General features: G+C 41.2%; 1 protein-coding gene across 2 annotated transcripts in view; it reads right to left on the reverse strand.

Annotated features, from left to right (window-relative positions):
• SHC4 (SHC adaptor protein 4) overlaps positions 1 to 23,218 on the reverse strand; it is a 133,043-nt gene that overhangs the window by 79,320 nt on the left and 30,505 nt on the right. For both annotated transcript variants that reach the window (XM_046009508.1, XM_046009507.1), the window contains exon 2: positions 13,036 to 13,106. In XM_046009508.1, the coding sequence (XP_045865464.1) occupies positions 13,036 to 13,106 (71 nt within the window). The remainder of the gene's footprint in view (positions 1 to 13,035; positions 13,107 to 23,218) is intronic.

Here is a 23,218-nt window from a genome sequence, read left to right on the forward strand (position 1 = left end):
CTGTCATTTCTGGCTTTCAGCATTTCCCAGAGCTTGTTCCTTAAAGTTCTCTCATTTTGATGAAGGCAAGTTCACAGGATTCAGGCAGAACTGGTTTCTGGTTCTACTACTTATGAACTTGCTAGGTGACCTTGAGGCCTTCCATAATTTCTCTAAGTCTCGGTATCCTTGGGCAAAATAAGATCAACAGTGGTATCTTTTTTACAAATGTTAACTTTTGTGATGAGGACAATGCTGATGAAAGTAGCTCGTCCTTAGACATAAACTACTCTGTTGACTGCTAATAGTTGAAACTAGAAAGAGGCTGAAGCCAGTTCCATGGGGATTAAGAAATCTTCCTCTTCATCTGAATCAACTTCTTGAGCCCCAAGGGTCTTTGAACCAAACTGAGTATCTTCAGTGAATTGATTTTTATTCCTTTGTGTAGCAATATTTATGAATGGTGTCCACAGGCCAAGCACTCTGCCTTGGAGCCAGGCGCCTGACCCAATTGTCTAAGAGCTCCTCGTTCTGGAATTTGACCTTGATGCCAGATTCCATGTTGGTAGATCCTCTAGGTCTTTTCTGCTTTTCTCTGACTACTGGCAATGACCATGGAGAATTCAGGACGTCCAGATTCACCTCAAGATCTGTGATCGAGGCCTGAGAAGACCTGAAAACACTTGCTTAATCAATAAATATTTATTGATCCAACTATATCTTGAGCACTATGGCTTTAAAACCCGCCAGCGCTATGGACCAGGCTTCAAGAACCTTCAAACCCAAAGATGACAGATGATGGAGCACTTACAATTAGTCCACCGAAACAGAACCATAGGAGACCCAACCCTTCCAGGCCAGGTACAGTCTGGGATGGATTCTGAGCTTTTTAAAGAGGCTTCCATGAATCTATAGCTTTAGCGTTTCTAGGGACATCGGTTCAAAAGGCCTATTCTACTTGCACTGTTAATGATTCAAACCAGTGTGTCTGTCAAAATCAAAATCGTGGCAATCAATAGCAAAACTATTCTCTTGCTCCTGAAGAACATTTGTACTGACTATACTTGAGAATGCTTGCCATGCTGCAAATCCAGTCCTGACTTCTATAGGAAAATAAAAAGGGCTACAAAAGGGACAGACTCAAAAGCTTTCTCATCTAGCTCTGCACAGTAGAGAAGGCCTAGGAATAAAATCACTGGAGAAATTATTTCACTCAGCAATTAGAGCTAAAAACACTGGGGTCTCCCCCAAATGCAAAATGTTGAAATTCATGCATTTTAAGCTCTGAATTAATTTTTTCCTCCTCAAAACACCTGAGGCCACCCTCCACCATCCACAATTAGACATGGGCAGCTAATCATTCTCACTTGGCTCCATGGATGTGTACATTCTACCTTTTTGAGAGTGTGTGCTTGTGTGTATGTGTGTGTGTGATAATACCTACCTACCTGTAAGTTGCTATAGACTCATGTGGACAAGTTAACAGGCCTTGGTTTTAGCTGCAACATATTTTTAGAAAACACATCATAAAGTGGATCACACTTTCCATGGAAAAGATGCTATAATTGGGAGTCTCATTCCTGACCAAAGACTCCTCTGCAAATAAAATATAGATATAGTAAACAACTTGTCATGGAACAAAAATAATGACCATTTTAAAAACCTCTATAAATATCCGAAGCATTAAAACACTGCCCTTGATGAGCACTGGGTGTTATACACAACTGATGAACTGTTGACAACTAATGATGTACTATATGCTGACCTACTGGACATAATAAAAAAAAACTCCAAAAACAAAACAAAACAAAAAAACCCCTCACTGCTCTATAAAAGGGAAATAAACATATATAATACCCATACATGTAGTCTCAAAGTTTCTGTCACCCCACAAAGATATAGCTCAATTGAATTATGTTCTAAAATTAATGGGCTAGCTTTAATAACATGAAACTTCTGATTAACAATTTAGCAAAACTTGGATTTTGGTGGAGCATTTTGGGGATGATTTAAATAGTGAAGTCTTTTTTTTTTTTTTTTTAGTTGTCCAAGGAAATTGATCTAATGTCTTCTTTTCCCTATGAGGTAGAAATCTATGTTTTACTGTATTTACTACCTCCATCTCATAAGCCTCTTTCTCCTCCTGCTTCTGTTCTTCTTCCTCTTCCCCAGACACTCCACTACCCAATATGTGATTATTATGGAAGTACCATATTTTCACAATTCAACTCCGCCTTGGCCAAAAATGATTAGAGCAAGATAAGGTCTCAATCACTATCTCTTCTGGGAATCTGAAAATTGGAACCGAGAGAACCAGAGACGGGGAATCTCTGGAGTCCTCCAGCTGGGGCCTCGGGACCCCAGATCCCTGTCCTCCTACTGGTTTGTTCATGGTTTTCCAGGTTCCGTGAGCTCCCCCAATGTCCTTTCAGGAACCCCCCCTTTTCCGGCATAAGCTAGGCAGAGCCATTTTCTGTTATTTAAAGCAAAAGGACTCTTAATAAATATACCTAGACTCTTAATAAATATACTTAACAAGTAGATGCACTTAAAATGACTGCTTCCACCTGAAAGCTGGGGTCAAAACAAGTACTACTCATACTTCACAACCTCGAAAATGCACACAGCAAATGATGAAAACACCTAACAAATCACTAAGCGTTATATACTTTCACTTTACGTATTAAATACATGGCAGGAAAACCCTTATCCCAAACTCTTCCTCTTAGTTATCTCCATCGCGTTGTCTGTTTTTTTTTTCTTTCATTTTGCTCTACTTTCCAGTTCCCACAATGAGTCAGATTTACTTTTTGTAATCAGAAAAAAAAATTCTTTTTCACTGTGAACAGTGAAAAAATTGTTAAGCATGAGATATCCCACAGAGGATTGACATCGGCGATGATGATCATAGCCGAGCTGTTGTTCTCTCCCTTCGAAGTGATTTTAAAAGATGACTCAGGCCTGCTGTTATTCTCTCAATGGTCCCCCACTGTCTTAGTGTATTCACGGCTAAAAGAGCAGTTTCTTAGCTTCAAAGCAATGTCGCTAGAAACACTAAGTACTGTAGGGATAGGATATGGAGTGGGAGTACTTGCGTTTGAGTTCCAGCCAAAGAGCTGTGTGGGCTTGGGCTGGTCATTTACCTTCTCTGAGCCTCAGCTTCCCCTGTTTTAAAATGGGGGAATTATAGTTCCCTCCTCTCAGGGTGTTTGTGCAGTTCAAAAGAGACCACAGATGCAAAAGGTCTGTGCATGGGAAAGAAGCACTAGCTATTGGTATCTACTCTCACCTCCTGTCCTCCAGCAGCCCTCTCAGCCAGTGCAGCTTTTGGCTGGGATTCTTCTCCAAGAAATCAGGAGAAGCCACTCTGCCCTCCGAACCAAATTCTCTTGGCTGAGGACCTGCTGGAAACTCAGGCCCTGAAGCTTCAGTTATCCTTTTCCCACTGGCTTTCAACAAAATAAAATTCACATATACGGTACTGAATATTCCCAAAATATAACTCATCTATCAAGTAACCATACTTAAAAAAAAATCACAGTAAAATACACGTATCATAAAATTTGCCACTGTGACTTTTCAAGTATACAGTTCAGTGGCATTAAGTCCATTCACATGGTTGTGCAACGGTCACTCCCCTCCATCTCCAGGGCTCTTCAACTTCCCATCCTGAAACTCTGTCCCTGTGAAGCACCAACGCCCTCCCAACCACCCCAGCCCCTGGCAACCACCACTCTACTTTCTGTCTCTGGATCTGACAACTCCAGATACTTTGCAGAAGTGAAATCACACAATATCTGTTCTTTGATGACTGGTTTGTTTCACTTTGCCTAATATCCTCAAGGGTTTGCTTGAAGATCTGCATGTTTGTGTCTTCCCAAAATTTGTATGTTGCAACCGTCTTCCCCCAAAGGAATGATAGTAGTAGGTGAGGTCTTTGGGAGGTCTTGAGGTCATGAGGATGGAGCCCTCATGAATGAGACGGATGCTTTTACAAAAGAAATATCCCCACCCCCTTTTGCAATATAGTAAGTCTGTGATTCGGAAAAGGGCCCCCACCCAACCATGCTGTTACCTTGATCTCAGACATTCAGACCCCGGAACTCTGAAAAATAAATCTCTACTGTTTATAAACTACCTGAGCTGTGGTATCGTGTTACAGCAGCCCAAACAGATTAAGACAAGGCTTATCCATGTTGTAGCATGTACTGATTTCCTTACTTTCTTCTCAGCTTTATTGAGGCATTATTGACAAATAAAATTGTCATATTTTTAAAGGGCACAATGTGATGATTTGCTATACATAGACATTGTGAAAGGACTCCCACAACCAAGCTAATTAACACATCCATCACCTCCCATATTTAACTTGTGTGTTTCTGTGTGTGTGAAAATTCTTAAGATCTAGTCTCAGCAAATTTCAACTATATAATAAAATATTATCAGTCATAGTCACCACGCTCTGCATTAGATCTTCAGACCTTAATCATCTTAATGTTAAAAGTTGGCACACTTTTGAGTGGCTCAGTGGGTTAAAGCCTCTGCCTTCAGCTCAGGTCACTATCCCAGGGTCCTGGGATCGAGCCCCGCATTGGGCTCTCTGCTCAGTGGGAAGCCTGCTTCCCTCTCTCTCTCTGCCTGCCTCTTTGCCTACTTGTGATCTCTGTCTGTCAAATAAATAAATAAATAAATAAATCTTAAAAAAAAAAAAAAGGTTGGCACCCTTTTAACAACATCTCCACATTTCCCTCAAGCCCCAGCCCCTGGCAACTACCATTCTATACTGTTTCTATGAGTTAGACTTTCTGTTGTTGTTCCACTTTTTTTTTTTTAAGATTCCACATTTAAGTGATACCATACAGAATGTCTTTCTCTGTGAATTTATTTCACTTCGCAAAATGCCTTTTAGGTTTATGCATGTTGTCACAACTGGCAAGATGTTCTTCTTTTTTAAAGCTAATATTCCAGTGTGTGTGTGTGTGTGTGTGTGCATGTGATCTAGTTTATCTATTTGTCTATCAGAGGACACTGGGGTCACTTCCACATTTTGTGTATCGCGAATGGTGTTGCTCTGAACACAGAAGTACCAATATCTGTTTGAGTCACTGTTTTCAAGTCATTTAGAATTATACCCCGAAGTGGATCATATGGTAATTCTATTTTTAATACTTTTAGAAACTCCCATGCTGTTTTCCCTAGTGGCTGCACCATTTTACATTGCCACCAAGAATGCACAAGAGTTCCTAATTTCTCCACACCCTGCTAAGATCTGTTATTTTCTGTTTTTTGGATTTGCGTATTTGTGTTTTCAGTAACAGTCATTCTAATGAATGTGAAGAGCAATCTCATTGTGGTTGCATTGATTTGCATTTCCCTAAAGACCAGTGACATTGAGCATCTTTTCATGTGCTTGTTGCCCATTTGTATGTCTTCTTTGGAGAAATGTCTATGCAAGTCCTTTGCCCAGTTTTTCATAAAGTTGTTTTTTTGTTGTTGCTGCTGTTGAGTTGTATAACTACTTTACATATTCTGGATATTAACCCTTTATCAAATATATGATTTGAATATATTTTCTTATTCTGTGGGTTGCCTTACACCTGTTCATTCAAATAGTAACTGTGTACCTATATGTGAGAGACATTGCACTAATGACTGAGCAAAACAGTGCCACTGGCTTTCATACCCTCTCTCCCTTCATTTGACTCCATTATGCTATCAGAACCTCCCCAGTGTTTGGAAACATTTTTTAAAAATTGTTATTACCATATCTTTGGAGTCTTCGAAGAGGAATTTAATTGACTATTTCATCTCAAGATATCTGTGAATTGAGATCTTAGTCCTAAATAGGCTGTGAGGAACTGGGGAGCTATGAAACGTGACATGAGAAGAGACAGTCACTATCCACACACACACACACACACACACACACACACACACACACACAGCCCAAAACCTCCCGCAAGAGCTTCCTGCCATCTACACATGTTTGACAGGAAGTTCTTCCACTTTAATCAGTGCTTGCCAAAGAGTATTTGACTAATAGGTTTTATTGTAACTGTTCTCACCAGCTGATAAGGTTTACAAACCTTGACCCTGGGACACTGGACCCTCACTGGGATCTTGACATTCTTTCTTGACCAATGAACAACGGCACATGTTTTATCTAACTATGCACATGCCATCTCAGCCAGAGGGCTTGGTTTCAGTCCTTAGCGTGACCACCATAAGCTAGAACTTCAAAACTTCTGATTTTTTTTTTCTCCTTACCACTCTCCTCAGTAAATTTCTTCATCGAGGAATGTTTCCTTGCATGGCAAGTTAAGAGACTCAGTCCTCTTTACCCACATCTGGCAGTCTTTATTTCATATGCCATGTGGGCTACAATCCTACTGACTCCAATGGTCTCCTCAGAAGTCAAAAAAGAACCCACACACCAGATTCAGTACAGTTACTCTAAGTTTTTTAAAAAGATTACTTACTTGAGAGAGAGAGAGAGGAGAGAAGGAGAGAGAGAGAAACTTTAGCAGACTGTGCTGAACATGGAGCCTGAGTCCGGGCTCAATCCCATGACCCTGAGATCACAACCTGAACAGAAACCAAGAAACGGACACTTAACGGACTATGCCACCAAGGTGCCCCAGGTACTCCAAGATCCACACACTTATTCCTGGGTAGCAGCAACCTATCTCATTCCTCTAATCCTCAGGACATTTAGGTAAATGCCAGCCTATTTTCAAATAGATACCTTAATTTAGTCACCAAACATAGATATTTGACCTCGACAGAATACTTTCCCTCCTCACATCCGCATGCCTTAGAAACCACAAACACAGGCCTTTATGTAAACGTTCAGCTGCACTGTGGATCTGCTTTGCATCAAATGGTTGCTAGTGTGCACGCGTGTGCACGCACAGACGCACACACACACCCACCCACAGTATGGATTGGTCTCTGAAGAACTGCTTAACATCCTGTTGAAGCCAAAGAATCAAAATTTCAAGATAGTGAATTAAAGTTGCAGAATCATTGTTCATTAGCAGTAACGTTTCAAACAGGAAATTGGTCCAATTACAATATCTTCTGAGTTATGATCTCTGCTTCCCCATTGCTTTAGCTAGTACCAAATCACACAAATAGCCAGCTTTGTGTCTATAGCAGCAGTTCGAAAAACAACACCACTCAAGGTTTTTCTGCCCCCATGGAATGGAATGGAATGGAATGGGGCAGATAAATTAATCCATGATGTTCAGCCCTTTACAGTAGGCTAGAGAAAATGAATCCCAAGCCAGGACCCTAAAAAGGGAACATTTACCACCCATTGTCTAACAACTTCCCATCTTCCTTCATAGACCCCCAGGGATGGCAATCACAGGGATGAGGCAAACCCACAGCCAGCTGCTGCTTCCCAGCTGTCCTGGAGCCTGGTGTGGACAGATCCTGCGTTCGGTGTCTTGTGCTTAGCCAGGCTGATTTTATTACTAAATGTGAGTTACAAACATAAGGCAATAAATATAGGAAGAGGATCGAGTAGTGAGACCACGATCTTGAGGTCCCTCCCACCAACAATGCACTCTGCCCCTTGAAGTAAATGACGCCCTGTGATAAATGTGATGACCCAGTGGTGGGAATGCAGGCTGGTGCAGCCACTCTGGAAAACAGTATGGACGTTCCTCAAAAAGTTGAAAATAGAGCTATCTACGACCCAACAATTGCACCTCTAGGTATTTACCCCAAAGATACAAATGTAGTGATCTGAAGGGGTATGTGCACCTGAAGGGGTACGTGCACCCAAATGTTTATAGTCCATAATATCCAACCTATGGAAAGAGCCTAGGTGTCCATCAACAGATGAATGGATAAAGTAGATGTGGGGTGTATATACACACACACACACACACACACACACACACACACACACAATGGAATAGTATGCAGCCATCAAAAAACTGAAATCTTGCCATTTGTAACAACGTGGATGGAACTAGAGGGTATTATGCTAAAAGAAATAAGTCAATCAGAGAAAGACAATTATCATATGATCTCACTGATATGAGGAATTTGAGAAACAAGACAGAGGATCATAGGGGAAGAGAGGGAAAAATGAAACAAGATGAAACCAGAGAGGGGGACAAATGATAAGAGACTCAATCTCAGGAAACAAACTGAGGGTTGCTGGAGGGTGCGGGGGTAGGGATAGGGTGGCTGGGTGATGGACACTTGGAAAGGTCTGTGCTATGGTGAGCATTGTGAATTGTGTAAGACTGATGATTCACAGACCTGTACCCCTGAAACAAATAATACACTATATGCTAATTTTTTTTTTTAAAAGGTGAAGCTACTACACAGAAAGTGATGATAATCTAGTCCCGTGGCCCAAAGGTGACGTAGCTGTGCTCTACACCAGAGCTATGAATTTTCCACTCAGCTTTCTCATTACCAAGAAGTAAAACTTGCCATTAAAACAACCGATACCACTCTCAGGGAAAAAAAAAAAAAATGTGATGAACCAGATGTCCCCTCCACAGCTTCCTATGAAGTTCTGTTCTTTGGGGTTGAGAGTCAAGCCCTGTCCCACCAGCTCCACTTATTGGGTTTACCCTGAAATGTTGTTTATCCCTCCTTCGGTATCTGAGGCAAGTTCCCACCTAGACACAATAAAGGAGGCATCCTTAGGGAGAGATGGAAGATTTTTTTCTTCTTTGCCTGATGTGAATGCTTACTCAAAGAAGGGAAAAAAGACTTAAGGTTTTAGTGACCTGACTTATTTTGTGTGAATGTGTATGCGTGTGTGTGCGCACCCTGATTTAGAGCGAATGAGGCATTTTGTTTTCTTTAGCATTTAGCATTTTGTTTTCTTAATTTTGTTTTTAAAACCAGGATAGAAATTCCTTTTAGAAGAGAGCAGATGATGCTATCAACCTTGGCATGATTTTTCTTTCATTTCCTCTTGATATTGTCTTCTAGACATTTTGAAGACAACTGTGGCTGTTGGCCTTTGTTCTAATGATCGTGTTTCTCTTTTCTATCAGGAAAATCTCCTTCTTTGCCCATTTGCATGAATACCTGGTTACTAAAAACTGATATCTGGTCCTAAATCAATCCGAAGGATAAATGCCTGGGTGAGAATTCGTGGTGGAACAACAGTAGAAACAACCCACGGGGCTCCTTTGGGGACTGAATCTGGAGTCAAGGTGGGAGGGGGGTGATGGAAGCTTTGAAAGGGGTAAGATCCAGGGAACTGCTGAGAAAGTGAATGGCCTCTTGTCCTTTTCTTTTTTCTTGGCTCTATTTGAGTACTCTCTGTATTCTAAAAGTCCTGTGCATTTAGCCCTCAAACAATTGGCAGAAAGGTCTGTCATGAAAAGAAAAATTCAACTCCACCTTTCTTCTCTGTTTCAAATGTTGACCCCCCTGTTAGATCTTAATCATGGCTCCTCCTTTATCATCTGGAATTTCCCATTGCTCTCTCCCTATTGTCTGGAATAATGTATTAACTAATTTGGAGACAATGAGACCATTTATCATGAGTGGAACATCAGCCTGAAATATCGTTTGTATCCACAGTGGCAATTAGACACACTAGTTGACCAGCACTCACACCTGATTGATTTTACATTTATGTTTGATGGTAAGGGGAGGGAGATGGCTGTGGTCATGCAAAATAAAGTTCTTTCTTTATTCTAACTAGTCCAGTGAAATCTTTCTTCTCTTATTAATTAGGATTATGAGTTATATGACCTTCGGGAACATGTGAACTTTAGATTTAAAATAATTTAAAACCTGATTAAACCTAATGTTTTAATGATAACACCCGAGACAACTGGTAACAAAGCAACTTGAAAAGTGGCCGAATGTCAAAATACATGTAAGTTGAGAGAAGAAAGAAGAATGAGATAAAGAAGGAAAAATTAAGAAGGAAGAAAAGTAAGTATCTGGGAAACAACAGGAATTAGAGATATTAGAGAAATCCTTGAGCTTGCACAACTCTTCCCAGAGTACAGTGAGATGTGCCTGAATCCCTCCTGGGCTCATCTACAAGGAATAACATGCAGACACCGTACCGGGCACCTTCCCTTGGGTGTGTACATTAGTTATAAACTGAATCTTCATGGCATAGAAAAAATAATCTTTTACCAATTACTAAATGATAGGAAAATATAGACTTCCAAGTTCACAAAGATTTAAAAAATCAATACTAAAACCAAAAGATACTATGTAGCTGAGAGGGAAGAATATCAAGTAGTCAGTTCTGCTACAGAACAATTCAGCAACACACAACAAATGGCTTCAAAACAGTTCTACTTTTTGTTCTTGTTTGAAACCTTGAGGAAATTATGCTAAATGGAATAAATCAGTCACAAAAGGACAAATACTACATGATTCCATTTATATGAGGTATCTAGAAGTAGTCAAATTTATAGACACAGAAAGTAGAATGGTGGTTGCCCTGGGCTGGGGGAGAAGGGGAGGAGGAGATATTATTTATCCAGTACAGAGTTTCGACCTGGAAAGATGAGAAAGTTCTGGAGATGGATGGTAAGTAACAGTTGCACAACAACATGAATGTACTTAATGCTTCTGAACAGTACACTTAAAAAATGTTAAGATGGTAAGTTTTAAGTTATGCATATTGTGTTACAATAAATAATAGTTTTGAATATTGAGTAACAGAGAAATGTTCAAGATGATAGAAGAAGTATCAACTATTTTCTAGATTTTCTTTTTTTTAAAAGATTTTATTTATTTATTTAACAGAGAGAGAGATCACAAGTAGGCAGAGAGACAGAGAGAGAGAGAGGAAAGCAGTCTCCCCGCTGAGCAGAGAGCCCAATGTGGGGCTCGATCCCAGGACCCTGAGATCATGACCTGAGTTGAAGGCAGAGGCTTTAACCCATTGAGCCACCCAGGCACCCCTATTTTCTAGATTTCCTATAAAAAATAATTGTACATTCATGTATGAAAGAAAGACCAGAAAGGTATTCCGAAAGACAAAATGTTGGTATACGTTATCTTAGGTGAGATTTATGAGTGATTTTCTTTTTTCATACTGTTCTGTATTTTCCAAATGTTCTCAGTAACCATACAGTCTTTTTATAACTAGAAAATAAAATGTAAAAGCCTCTAGACAGACGGTAACTACACTTGCGGTGAGTACAGCATAAAGTATAGAGAAGTTGAATCTCTGTGTTGTTCACCTGAAACTAATGTAACATTGTATAACAAATGTATACATTTGTCAACTATACACAAATTTTTAAAAAATTAAAAAATAAAAGCCCATCCCCTACATCTCTATCCCTTACCCTGTTTTATTATTATGGTAATGGCACTCATCACTACGTGAAACTCTATTGTATATTTATTTGTTTCCTTGCTATAATCTTGTTTCCCCACCTAGAACATAAACTCCATGAGGTCAGACGCTTCTGCAGCCTCAATTCTTGAACAGTTTCAGGCACTTAATGGGCACTCCATAAATTTTTGGAGTGAAAGAAAATAAGTAGGAGAATGAACAGAAAAAAACAGTCATCCTCAGGTAAAGACAGAGGGCATTCCTTTGTCCAGTGTCCTTATTCCAGGTACCTGGCATAGCTACTTTTCCCCTCCCATCCGTAATCTGCTCAGGATTGGAGAAAGGGTTTTCTCCGAGTTAAGGATCATGGGGATGAAAATAAAGCCTGGACACAACCGAAGTAGGACTAATATGGGAGATAGTCATCTAGATACCAGGTCACCTGCAGAATAATTGAAGGGACAGAGAATGGGAAAGAGAAGACTCAAAAGAGAAGAAATGCAGCTATCTCCAAATCCCAGGAGGCAGTCAGGTAGAACCATTTATTCAATAATCTCCACTGAGCCTGAGCCTCCTCTGGGTGCCCAGAACTGAGAAAGCCACCAAGAGTACAAAAGAAGTAGAATTAGATTTCATCTGAGGGCCCCGTAGGGAATACTGGAGGTTGGTGAGAAATTTGGGAAGACGGATTAGAATGCATCCTAGTGAGTCCAAATTAGCATTTCCTAAAGTGCATTTCATGGAACCCTAGAGATACGTGGGATGTTCATTTACGTTACATGAAAAAAGGGATTCTGGGGCCAAATAAGTTTAGACAATCTAGAGAGAGAATTTTTTAAACTGCTACACAGGACTTCCCAGGGTTTTTAATATTCCCCTGTATACTGCCACTCTCCTAAAGAGCAATGTGATTCCTTTTCTCAAAACTTTGAACCACGGGACATTTTTTCTAGGCCCACAATTTCATGGAATGAGCATTAGGAAGAGTTATCCTGTCTTCACGAGAACATTCACCTTTGGAAAGGGTGGCCTGCCACCACAGATGCAGATGCGCACTGTGGCTTGTCCCTGAGACACACGGTAACACCACGTAGAAAAGATGCATAAGGCTCCATCCTGACTCACTCACGTCAACCCAGTCCTCTCACCTCATCCCCTCACCTCACAATTCCCCCAGTTAACCGTCTGGACACTTGCCGGTTCCTCTTTCCATATTTGCCTTGAGCTTGACCTTAATGACCCATGCCTTGTATTTCTGCTTCTCACTTGTGCTCTGGGTAATCATGATTTTTGTTCTTCCCCTATGCTGGGTAAGGCTCCCCTGGTTCAACCCCACACAGCTCACTGTACACACAGGAAGAAGATGCAAGTGGAGTAAGAGGGTTCATAAATGGGGAGAACTTGGGCTTTCTGATACAGGAAGCTCTTCCCTGGTCTTCTTTTCAGCAACTTCTTCAACAGGTCTGAGGTTCTGTAATGGTCAATGTCTAGACATACTCTTAAATACTGTTGGTACTTGGAAAGCCAGAGATTTCTATGACTTCATCATCTTATCGGTTCTTATATGGACCGCAGATGCTCACCATACATCTGGTGTGCATATGATGAGGCCCTCACCCAAGGTCCCTGGGCTATGTTCTACCTTCCAGCCATAAATAAAAGCCCATGGCAGATTTGAAAGCTTGTATGAAGTTCCTAGAGGGAGAAACGGTTCTGACTTTAAACTCTAGTCTCCAAAGCCTCTCCCATTTTTGTTCTCTTACCTTGTAACTTGGGTTCTCATCCCAAAATCCAGTGACCTCATTGACTGCAGGACTTCAATACAGCCCATGTACTAGAATAAGAAGAAAGGAAAAAAAAGAATAAGTAGGGGGGAAAAAGCACAATGACGTTTTTCATCTTCCTAGTGATTTCCTGGGAAACACCTTAAGTCAGCTCCTGATATCAACTTACATTGGCACAGCCAGCCTACCATTGATATTTCTGACCATTAATGGACACATGCCTTAAGCCTCAGTTGAGTTATAAAACATCAGCTAAATTCCAGCCATGATATCGGGAAGGCAGGGAAACAAAGATGACATGAGTTCATTGGTTAAGAGCATGGGCTGTGTGCATCTGACTCCTGGCTCTGCCACTTATTGGCAAACTAAGCACGTGTCACTAATGGAAGCTCAGCATGTTACTCAACTTCTCTGCACTTCAGTTTTGTCACCGGTAAAATGGGGACTCCAATTAGAACTGTCACGGGAGTTAAACTTTTTCACATGGGTGAAGCTCTTAGAAAAGCCCCAGGTAGCTGCATGTGCTCCCGTGTCACGTGAGGCAAATAACAGAGGAACAGTGAAGCTCTCAAGGAGATAAAACAAGCATCTAATTGCATAAGTGCAGAATTAAGTCATATAAGAAGATCGTTCTTTTTCACAAGATCATTTACTGAAAGGGTTCCAGAAAGGAAGAAAGAGTCATGTCCTATGCCAGGAATGGGTAAGTTTCCCTTGAACATGGAGTGTTGGGAAAGGAATTGTGACTTATAAGGGGAAAGAGAGTTTACATTTAATGTGGAAACCATGGTGGCTGCCTGTATGAGAGCGAGGTGGTCAATCTGTGTGTGAGAAGCCTTATGTCGGTAGCAGTATGGTGGTGGGTTATTAGTGAGGGGAAAAGTGAGGATGTTCCTGTGAGGGAGAAGTAATGAGAGCCCACACCGAGGAGAGATGGCGGCAGTAGGAAGGAGGGGACAAATTCAAGTGACGTCATGGAAATAGGTACTACACGATTCGGCAGTTGGTTTGATCTAGAGACAAGGATGAGTCAAGTATGACTCAGATGTTTCCAGCCAGGGTAGCAGAGGGAGCAGTGATTCCATTAACAGAAACAGGAAAACCAGGAGAAGGGAAGATGATGAGTTGATTTGGGAAGACATTGGTGGAATATCCAGGAAATGACAAGCCTGCAGTTGAAGATTGGATTCTGGAATGGTGGAGAAGAATTAAGCCTAGGGATGCAGACTTAGTAGTCTTCTGTGTAGCTTTGCCAAGTGAGGCCGTGGGAGTAAATCCTCTTAGCAGAGCCTTAGCTGACAAGGGAGAGAGTTTCTCCGAGAATGAGCTCGGAAATGTTATGAGAGCCAAGTGATCTGATTGAAAGTGATCTGTCAGCTCCTTGGAAATTATATGCTTCCTGTTTAGCTTTCCTTTGGAAGCCTTCCAGCCTCCCTCTGCTTGGAAATGGCAAAAGCACCGGGGAAGGATGGCAGGATCTGAGGGGTGCCTCCCCAGACACTTCATAGAGTATTTCTGAGCAAATTCTGTAGATTCAGCAACCTAATGGCATGCCAGCCTACCAAATGTTGCCTAGAGCCTAGTGCTGGGACAGCTGGCTGGCCAGGACAATCACCTCGTGATTCTCAGCCAGATTCATTTATTACACTCCTCTTGGGTCTCTAGTATTGACAAAACAAAAAAATTTTTGAGGGCTTTATACCATTCCAATCATGCTTAACTTCCCCAGGTTAAGATATAACTGGGAAAATGAGTGAAGTCTAGAGAGTTCTGTTCAATAATCCATAAGACTTATTAGGAAAGGAAATCTAGATTTAGGGGATATGGTAGAAAGGTCATCTCAGAACTACCAGGAAAGGAGATTCCAAGGGTTCAAGCTTTATGTGGAGGTGCACTGAAAAGATTGTTTTCATATCCTCACTGGCTGCCCCAGTTTCTTCTGCCTTCAGTGTCTTCTCCCATGTCAAGACTTAGCTCCAGGGGCGCCTGGGTGGCTCAGTGGGTTAAGCCGCTGCCTTCAGCTCAGGTCATGATCTCGGGGTCCTGGGATCGAGTCCCGCATCGGGCTCTCTGCTCAGCGGAGAGCCTGCTTCCCTTCCTCTCTCTCTGCCTGCCTCTCTTGTGATTTCTCTCTGTCAAATAAATAAATCTTTAAAAAAAAAAAAAAAAGACTTAGCTCCAGTTCCTCTGTTTCCTGCACCCCTCACCCTGAAAAGAATGAACTCTCCACATAGTTGAGGTACGGGTCTGGGCTACACCTCCAATTCCCGCAGGAGGCATCGTCAGTACAGAGATGGGTGTCATCTTTCCCTTCAGTGGTAAATCATCAATATGAGGTACTACTAACCAGCCCATCAAGGCACATTTTGAAAATGCAAACACCTACATTTTTCCACCTACATTTTCTGCCAAGTGACTTTTCAAAAATACACATCAGATCATGTCTCTCCTTTGCTTGAGACCCCTGGTTTTTATTATCAAAGCAAACATGTTATAAACCCCCAGACCCTGTGTCTTCTCACCCCTCCTTAACCCTCAACTTCATCTGTGTCACTCTTCCCCTATACACTTCACTGCCACATTGGTCTTCTCTCTCTTCCTCAAATATACCCAACTCTTTCCAAACACAGGGCTTTTGCCTTTGCCCCTTCCCCTCTCCTGTTCTGCATTTCTCTTCCCCCATCTCTTTCCAGGACTGACTTCTTCTCATCCTTAATGTTTTAATTTAAATATCACTGCCTCCTGTCACCCTTCATCACAGTCCTTACTGGTCACCTTCATGCCATTGATTATCAGGTCTACTTGTTGGCTTGCTTGTTTACTGCTCGTCTTCATTCCCTTGATTGTAAACATTATAATCAACACCGTATTCCCAGAACCTGGGATGGTGCCTGGGACACATTGGTACTCAATAAATACTAGTTGGAAGAATGACTAAAGCTTCTATTGTCTTTAAAATGGGCAGAGGGAGAGAAGAGAGGGTGGGATGTAAAGGTTTGACTGGTCTCTCAGTTTGGGGGATAAATGAGGTGTACAGGAGAAATAAGGACTCAGAAAAAGACTCCAGGACTATAAACCAGGTTGATACCTTTGGAAGACTTCTGAATTTCTCTGTTGTCTCCTCTGTTTGTTATTTTTGTTAGTTCCCATCTTTTTTTTTTTAATATTTTTTATTTATTTGACAGAGAGAAATCACAACTAGGCAGAGAGGCAGGCAGAGAGAGAGGAGGAAGCAGGCTCCCTGCAGAGCAGAGAGCCTGATGCGGGGCTCGATCCCAGGACCCCGGGATCATGACCTGAGCTGAAGGCAGAGGCTTTACCCCACTGAGCCACCCAGGCGCCCCTGTTAGTCCCCATCTTAGAGATTGGCAACAAACAACCTAAATAGAAGAGGTTTTGTAGTGAAGAGGGAGGCTGGGGAGCATGTGCCCTCCTCCTCGGGCAGTCTAGTGGAAGTGGGTAGGGAGAGCCCTGGATGATAAAGTTGATGGTGGGGACTTTAGCAGAAAGGTAGAGCAGACTGCATATCTTACAGGAATGGGAAAAAGCCAAACAGAGAGTCAGTTGGACAGAAATGCTCCAAGGTCAATGAGACTCAACACCCACACCCATTCGAGGAAGTGTCAAAGTGGGGGCAGTCCAGTGCAGGAAATCACCACTGGTGGAATTTGGGTTATCAGTGAGGAAAGAGATTTTTAGTGGAGAGACCAAGAACAGGAAGAGAGAGACTCTTCCAAGGCTTTGTTCTTAATCAGACTTCTTGGCAATACCCACCTCATAGGCTTCCTTCTAAGACAGACCCAGGCATTGCTTCTGATCCCCTTTCCTTCATTGGAACAGCTATTGCTCCATACGCTTGACTGCCAGCAATGGCACAGGTCACAACTTCTGCCAACTCATTTTGATAAACCAAAGTTTCTGAAGAAATGTGAGTCATGCCTGAGGTGATATGACAATGAGTACATTTTCCCTTCCACCACGGGCATGTGTTAAGAAAGGTGCTCTGAGCAAAATGAAGGGAGGGAATTGGTGCCTGATTTTTCACAATTATCCTGAAGCCCAGAATGGACTTGGTCTTTTCATTAACTCACATAGTCCGTTTCACCCAGAAACCATTGCTATGAGGAAGCAAAGAGAGGGCAGTGCATAAAAATAATCCATTCACTTCTTTGTTTAGGTACCTGATGACCACATAAGCAGACAGTAGTTGAATGTCAGTGCCTGAGGAAGGAAAAATTTGGTTTGTTGATTTAGGTATAAACTGGGAATGACAATACCTCTTATTTATTAAATGTGAATCTGAATAAGGTATGGTCTCTGTTCTTATGAAACCCAGCCTCAGGGGCACCTGGATGGCTCAGTCAGTTAAGCCTCTGACCCTTGATCTCAGCTCAGGTCTCGATCTCCTGGTCATGAGTTCAAGCTTCATGTTGGGCTCTACACTGGGCATGGAGCCTACATTAAAATAAAAAAAGAAGAAGAAGAAGGAGAAAAGAAAAGAAAGAAAAAAACCCAGCCTCATAAGGATAAGGGAATCATGAAAGAGATTATTTCTTTTCTTTCTAGGAGTTTAGTCATTCCATTTAGTAGATGAAGATATTAAAGTCTATTAAAGGGAAGTGCCTGTCTCAGTTTCTTTTATTCAGTGAGACTGAATCAGGGTTTATTCCAGAGTCCATAGCCCATTCCTGCTACTCTGTGTAAGCCTTGTATAACAGGAAAAGAAAAAACAGAAAGGGTCACTGAGCTGGCTCCCACTGACACTTCCTTTGGTCTACTGACATGGCTAACAATGTGATGAGCCTGGGGGCCACAGTGGTGAGAGCAGGATGAGTCCAGCTACTTCTGGGGACCACAGGAGGTGGCACATGAGACACAAGACACTCCCTGATTCCTGACACTGAGAAGACACCAAAGACATTTATTAGAGGCATACAAGGGTGGTGAGAAAGTAGTGGAGTTCAGCAGTGCTCAGACAACCTTTCTATTCAGCCCCTGACAGCCGGCTTACCTAACTCCTAGCTCAAGCTCTCTCTTCATGCCCCAAGGCAGCAATAATATTTTTGTACTGTTTGAGCTTCAACCACTTGCTCCCAGGGAGAGGTGAACAGCCTATTCATAGCTGTGTGTATCTTGGGCTTTGAAGAAATTACTGGGGTTTTCAGAGAGGAGGAATGATAGCTAGCTTATAAGAATTTCTCATACTGGCTCTGTTACAGAATGATTTTGACCATATTACTTAAAGAAAAAGGATATATATTCTTATACCCTCAGAAAGAATGTCTGAAGGGCACATAAGAAACTGGTAAGAAAGGTAACAGCAGTTACTTCTGGGAATGGGAGAGAAGCAGGCTTTTACTTTTTACTTTACAATTTCATATTGTTTATTTTTTTTAAGTAAGTAGGTAATATTATTATAGGGTTTAAAATTTAAATAAAGCCTGCCTTAACCTCTAGGAAGCACAGTTCATTAATTATTAAGTAGGATTAACTCCCTTTTTTTTCCCCTGTGGCATACAGTGTTCCTTTCTTAGAATGTGCCTGCCCCTGTGCTAGGAGTATAGCTGGATATTGTTCAAGAGAAGGCTCCAGGCATAGGCTCTGCATTTGATAAGACAGGGAAGAATGACACTTTGAAACAATCAGAACACCAAAGAACAGTACATAGTTCAGTGTGATGTGACAATGGTCTGACCTTCATGCAATAAATGTTTGACAGTAGTAGAGGCCACCAACGTGGGTGCCATCTTTAAATAACTTCTAGTCTTTCTCACTAAGAACGGGGGATCAGAAGGAGGACGTTCTCTTCATAGTCTTGAGATGTTGTCTCCACTTCCTTTCTTTCTGCTCATGCCTCAACTCACTATAGCAGTTCTGTCCTCAAAACTCTACTGAAACTGTCTGAGCAAGTCAACTACGTTATCATAGTCTACTTGAGTGAACTGTTTTTGTTCTTTGGTTCACCTGCCCAGGGCATTGTGCTTCCTGACCTCCACTCACCTCCTTCTGTTTCCTCTGACCCTCTCTCCCTGCTTGATTTTCAGGAGAACATTTTTCTCTAATTCCTCATTTTCATCCTCTGACTGTTCCTTCTTAGTCTCCTTTGCTTTTTCCTTATTTTTACCCCCATTTTTTCTTTAAACAATGGTCTCTTCTCCTCTCACACATGATCTTGGAATCAACAGGGAAGCTTAGAAAATTCTGCTGTCCAAGTTCTACTCCCACCTAATAAAGTCAATCTCTACCACATATGCCTTCAATTATTACCTGGGCGCTGATGACACAGAGATTTCCCATCCAAGTTCTTTGCATGCTGCTGACCGGTATAATCACATGAATATTCATTTCACTCGGATTGCAGATTCGGTGTATTCAGATTATTCCTCTACTTACATTTCTGATCTCAAGCAACAGTATCACCAACCACCTCCTTACATGAGCCAGAAAACTCAACTCTTCCCCTTCCTTCAAATCCCTCAGCCAATCAGGGGTTGAGCCCTACCAATTCAAGCTCCATATCAACTAGGGGATCTCTCTTGTCTTCTTCCTGACCACACCCTGACCCAAATTTTACCATTCTCTTTTGGGCACTCTGACTCTCAACTGCAACATATGCACGTTCAATGTACCTGAAAGGAACCATATTCATTTGGCTGACAGTCAGCAAGAGAGCAATCTCTTTGTTCAACCCTGTAGCCCCAAACCTTACTCTCCAAATTAGACCTTGACCTCAATGGCCCCAAGGAAAGAAGACCTCCCTGTAAATACAAAAAAAAAAAACATAAGACACTGATTCTGATCTGTGACAGTCTGAGTGCACAGATGTGGGAGATTTAGGGACTGCCCAGAGTGTTCTTTACTCTACCTGAGTTTCACCTTAGTGCTGAATTTTGAACATAACCCCCACAACAAGAGAGTCTCTGGTGTCCCCCACACCTCTGAATCTGCCTTTCCCAATGTAGCTAACACCTTATTGAAACTTGGGTCTGGCATGATATGACTCCATCCTATCCTACTCCATTCCCACCTGAAAATCTTCACAGGGCCCCCATCCTCAGACAGAGCTTCTCCAAATTTATAGAACTTCAAAATCACCAGAGAAACTTAAAAAGCAGATTTTAAAAAGCAGACTGCTGGACTCTGAGAGACTCTGCTTCAGTAGGTCTGAGTAACTGTGCTTTAACGAGCACTCAGGTGATACTGCTACAGGTGGTCCAAGCATCACACTTTAGAGAAAAGACCAGTCTGGTCTTTTCAACTTTTCAACTTTCTTAAGCTTAGTGGATAGGGTCCCAACTATCATCATGCAAAGGTCACTTCTTTCATGAATCCTCTCCTCCTCTCCCCTTCCTTACCCACAGTCTTGACTATATTCCCTTTCCTAAGCCCTCCTCTGCCCACTCCGGACTACTAGCAGACTGCTAGCAGACCTTTGATAAAAGTCTAGTTGCCCATATGGCACTTTTTATCAACATGTGCAAATCTTTTTTAAGGCAAAAATGGTGTCTATTTCTTCTTTGTATCCTCAGTAGAGCCTAGCTCACCAACGTTCCTAAGATAAATGTGTAAGATGAGGCTTGAATAACTTTTGAGAAAGAATAGGATGTGTAAAAATAATCATATTAAAGATTTAGATAATACTAATCCCTTATTCAAACTAAATCTCATCTAAGTTAGATTTCCCAAAAGAACAATCATAAAGGTCAAAAACTCAGTGCTTAATAATTATGATATTAATGAGTGAATTAACCCAGATATAAGAAAGTAGCCAGATGAGGACAAACTCAGAACAAAATGTCCTAAAAGAAGAACAGAATGCAAACCACTCACTCAAATCCTTTGCTGCCATTTGGGATATGATTTTTCAAGGGAAGTCAGAAATCAGACTGTATCTGCAAGTTTTCCTAATTTCAAAACCCAACAGGTTACAGTGAACAATCTAAAAATGAAATTAAGAAAACAATCCCACTGTAATAGAATAAAAAAGAATAAAATATTTATGGATACATTTAACAAAATAAATACAAAACTTACACTTTTAAAACTATAAAATATTGTTGAAAGAAATTCAAGAAGATCATCATAAATGGAAAGATATCCACCTTCATGGACCAGATGAGTTTATGCTGTTAAGGTGACAAAACCAAAATCTCTCAAAACTAATCTACAGAATTAACTAAATTCCTATCAAAATCCCAGACAGCTTCTTTGCAGAAGTTGACAAGCTGCTCCTAAAACTCACAAGGAAATTCAGGAGGCCCAGAGCTGCCAACATGATTTTGAGAAAGAACAAAGCTAGAGGACTCACATGTCCCAATTTCAAAACTTACTACCCAGCAACACAGTCAAAACAGGTGTTATATAGCATAAAGATAGACACATAGATCAAAGGAATAGAATTAGAACCCAGAAATAAACCCTCAGTTTACTGTCAACTGATTTTTGACAAGGATGCCAAAATAATTCAAAAGGGGAAAGGACAGTCTTTTCAACAAATGGTGCTGAAGGAGGGGTGCCTGGGTGGCTCAGTTGTTAAGTGTCTGCCTTCGGTTCAGGTCATGATCCCAGAGTCCTGGGATTGAGTCCTGGGATCGAGTCCAGAGATCAAGCCCTACCTTGGGCTCCCTGCTCAGTGGGAGCCTACGTCTCCCTCCCCCTATTCTCTTCCCCCTGCTTGTGTTTCATCACTCTCTGTCAGATAAATAAATACAATCTTTTTTTTTAATGGCACTAGAGCAACTGAATGCCTACATTAAAAAAAAAAAGAATGAAACCAGACCCCATATGTCACACCATATGCAGAAATAAAATCAAAATGAATCCAAGACCTATGTATGAGAGTTAAAATGATAAAAGAAATTGGCAAAAATCAGGACCTTGGCTATAACAGCAACAGCACAAGCTAATAAAAAATAGATTAATTGGATTTCATAAAAATTAAATATTTTGGTGTTTCAAGGGAGACAATCAAGGAAATGAAAAGACCACCCACAAAATGGAAGAAAATAATTGCAAATGATATATCTGGTAATGGACTTGGATCCAGAATATATAAAAACTCTTACAACCAATAATAAAAAAACAAATAACCCACTTTTAAAGTGGGCAAAAGACTGAATAAACATTTGTCCAAAGAAGATATATAAATGGCCAATAAGCTTAAGATCATTCATCATTAGGGAAATGGAGAACAAAATGACAATGAGGTACCACTTCATGCTCTCTGAGGTTGCCATCATTTAAAAAACAAATGGACCCAACATAGCAAGTGTTGACAAAGATCTGGAGAAACTGGAACCCTGAGACAGGGTGAGAATATAAAATGGTGCAGGGACTAGGAAAAACAGCCTGACAATTCCTCAAAAAGTTAAATTTAGAATTACCATATGGCCTACCAATTCCACTCCTTGATAAATACCCATGAAAACTGTAAACATATGTCCACACCAAAATCTTGCACCTAAGTGTTCATAGCAGTATTATTCATAATGGCCAAAAAGTAGAAACCACCAAGTATCCATCAACTGATGAATGGACTGATAAAAAGGACACATCACGCATTGGAAAAGCATTTGGCAATGAAGAGGAACAAACTACTGATACAGGCCAAACATGAGTGAATCTTGAAACTATTATTCTAAGTGAAAGAAAGCAGTCACAAAAGACCACATGTTGCCTGATTTCATTTATGTGCAGTGTCCAGAGTAGACAAACCTATAGAGCTAGAAAGGAGGGCTGTAAAGTTTAGTGGATGGGATCTGACTGCTGAAGAGTCCAGAGTTTTCTTTGGGGTTGATAAAGATGTTCTAAAATTGGAGGTATTGGCACAACCCTGTGAGTGTACTAAAAACCATAGAATTGCACACTTTAAATGGGTGAATTGTATGGTATGTGGATTACATCTCAATAAAGCTGTTACCAAGCAACAATAACAGGCAAAACAAACACTATCTGCAAGACAGCATGTGACCCTGATGTAAACTATGCAGGAAATATGGTCGAATAGAGGGATAATGAATAACGAAATGAGGCATCAGAAATCATTAAAGTTGTTTGACGTCCTCTTCAACACTCTTGAGGCAGAGCTCACTGGTCTTACCTTAGGCTCCCAGAGCATCTTGGTCATGGAGCCGCTCACCCAGTTGTTCTGCCATTTATCTTT

Source organism: Meles meles, chromosome 6, assembly GCF_922984935.1.
Source record: "Meles meles chromosome 6, mMelMel3.1 paternal haplotype, whole genome shotgun sequence".
In the NCBI taxonomy this organism is placed as follows: domain Eukaryota; kingdom Metazoa; phylum Chordata; class Mammalia; order Carnivora; family Mustelidae; genus Meles; species Meles meles.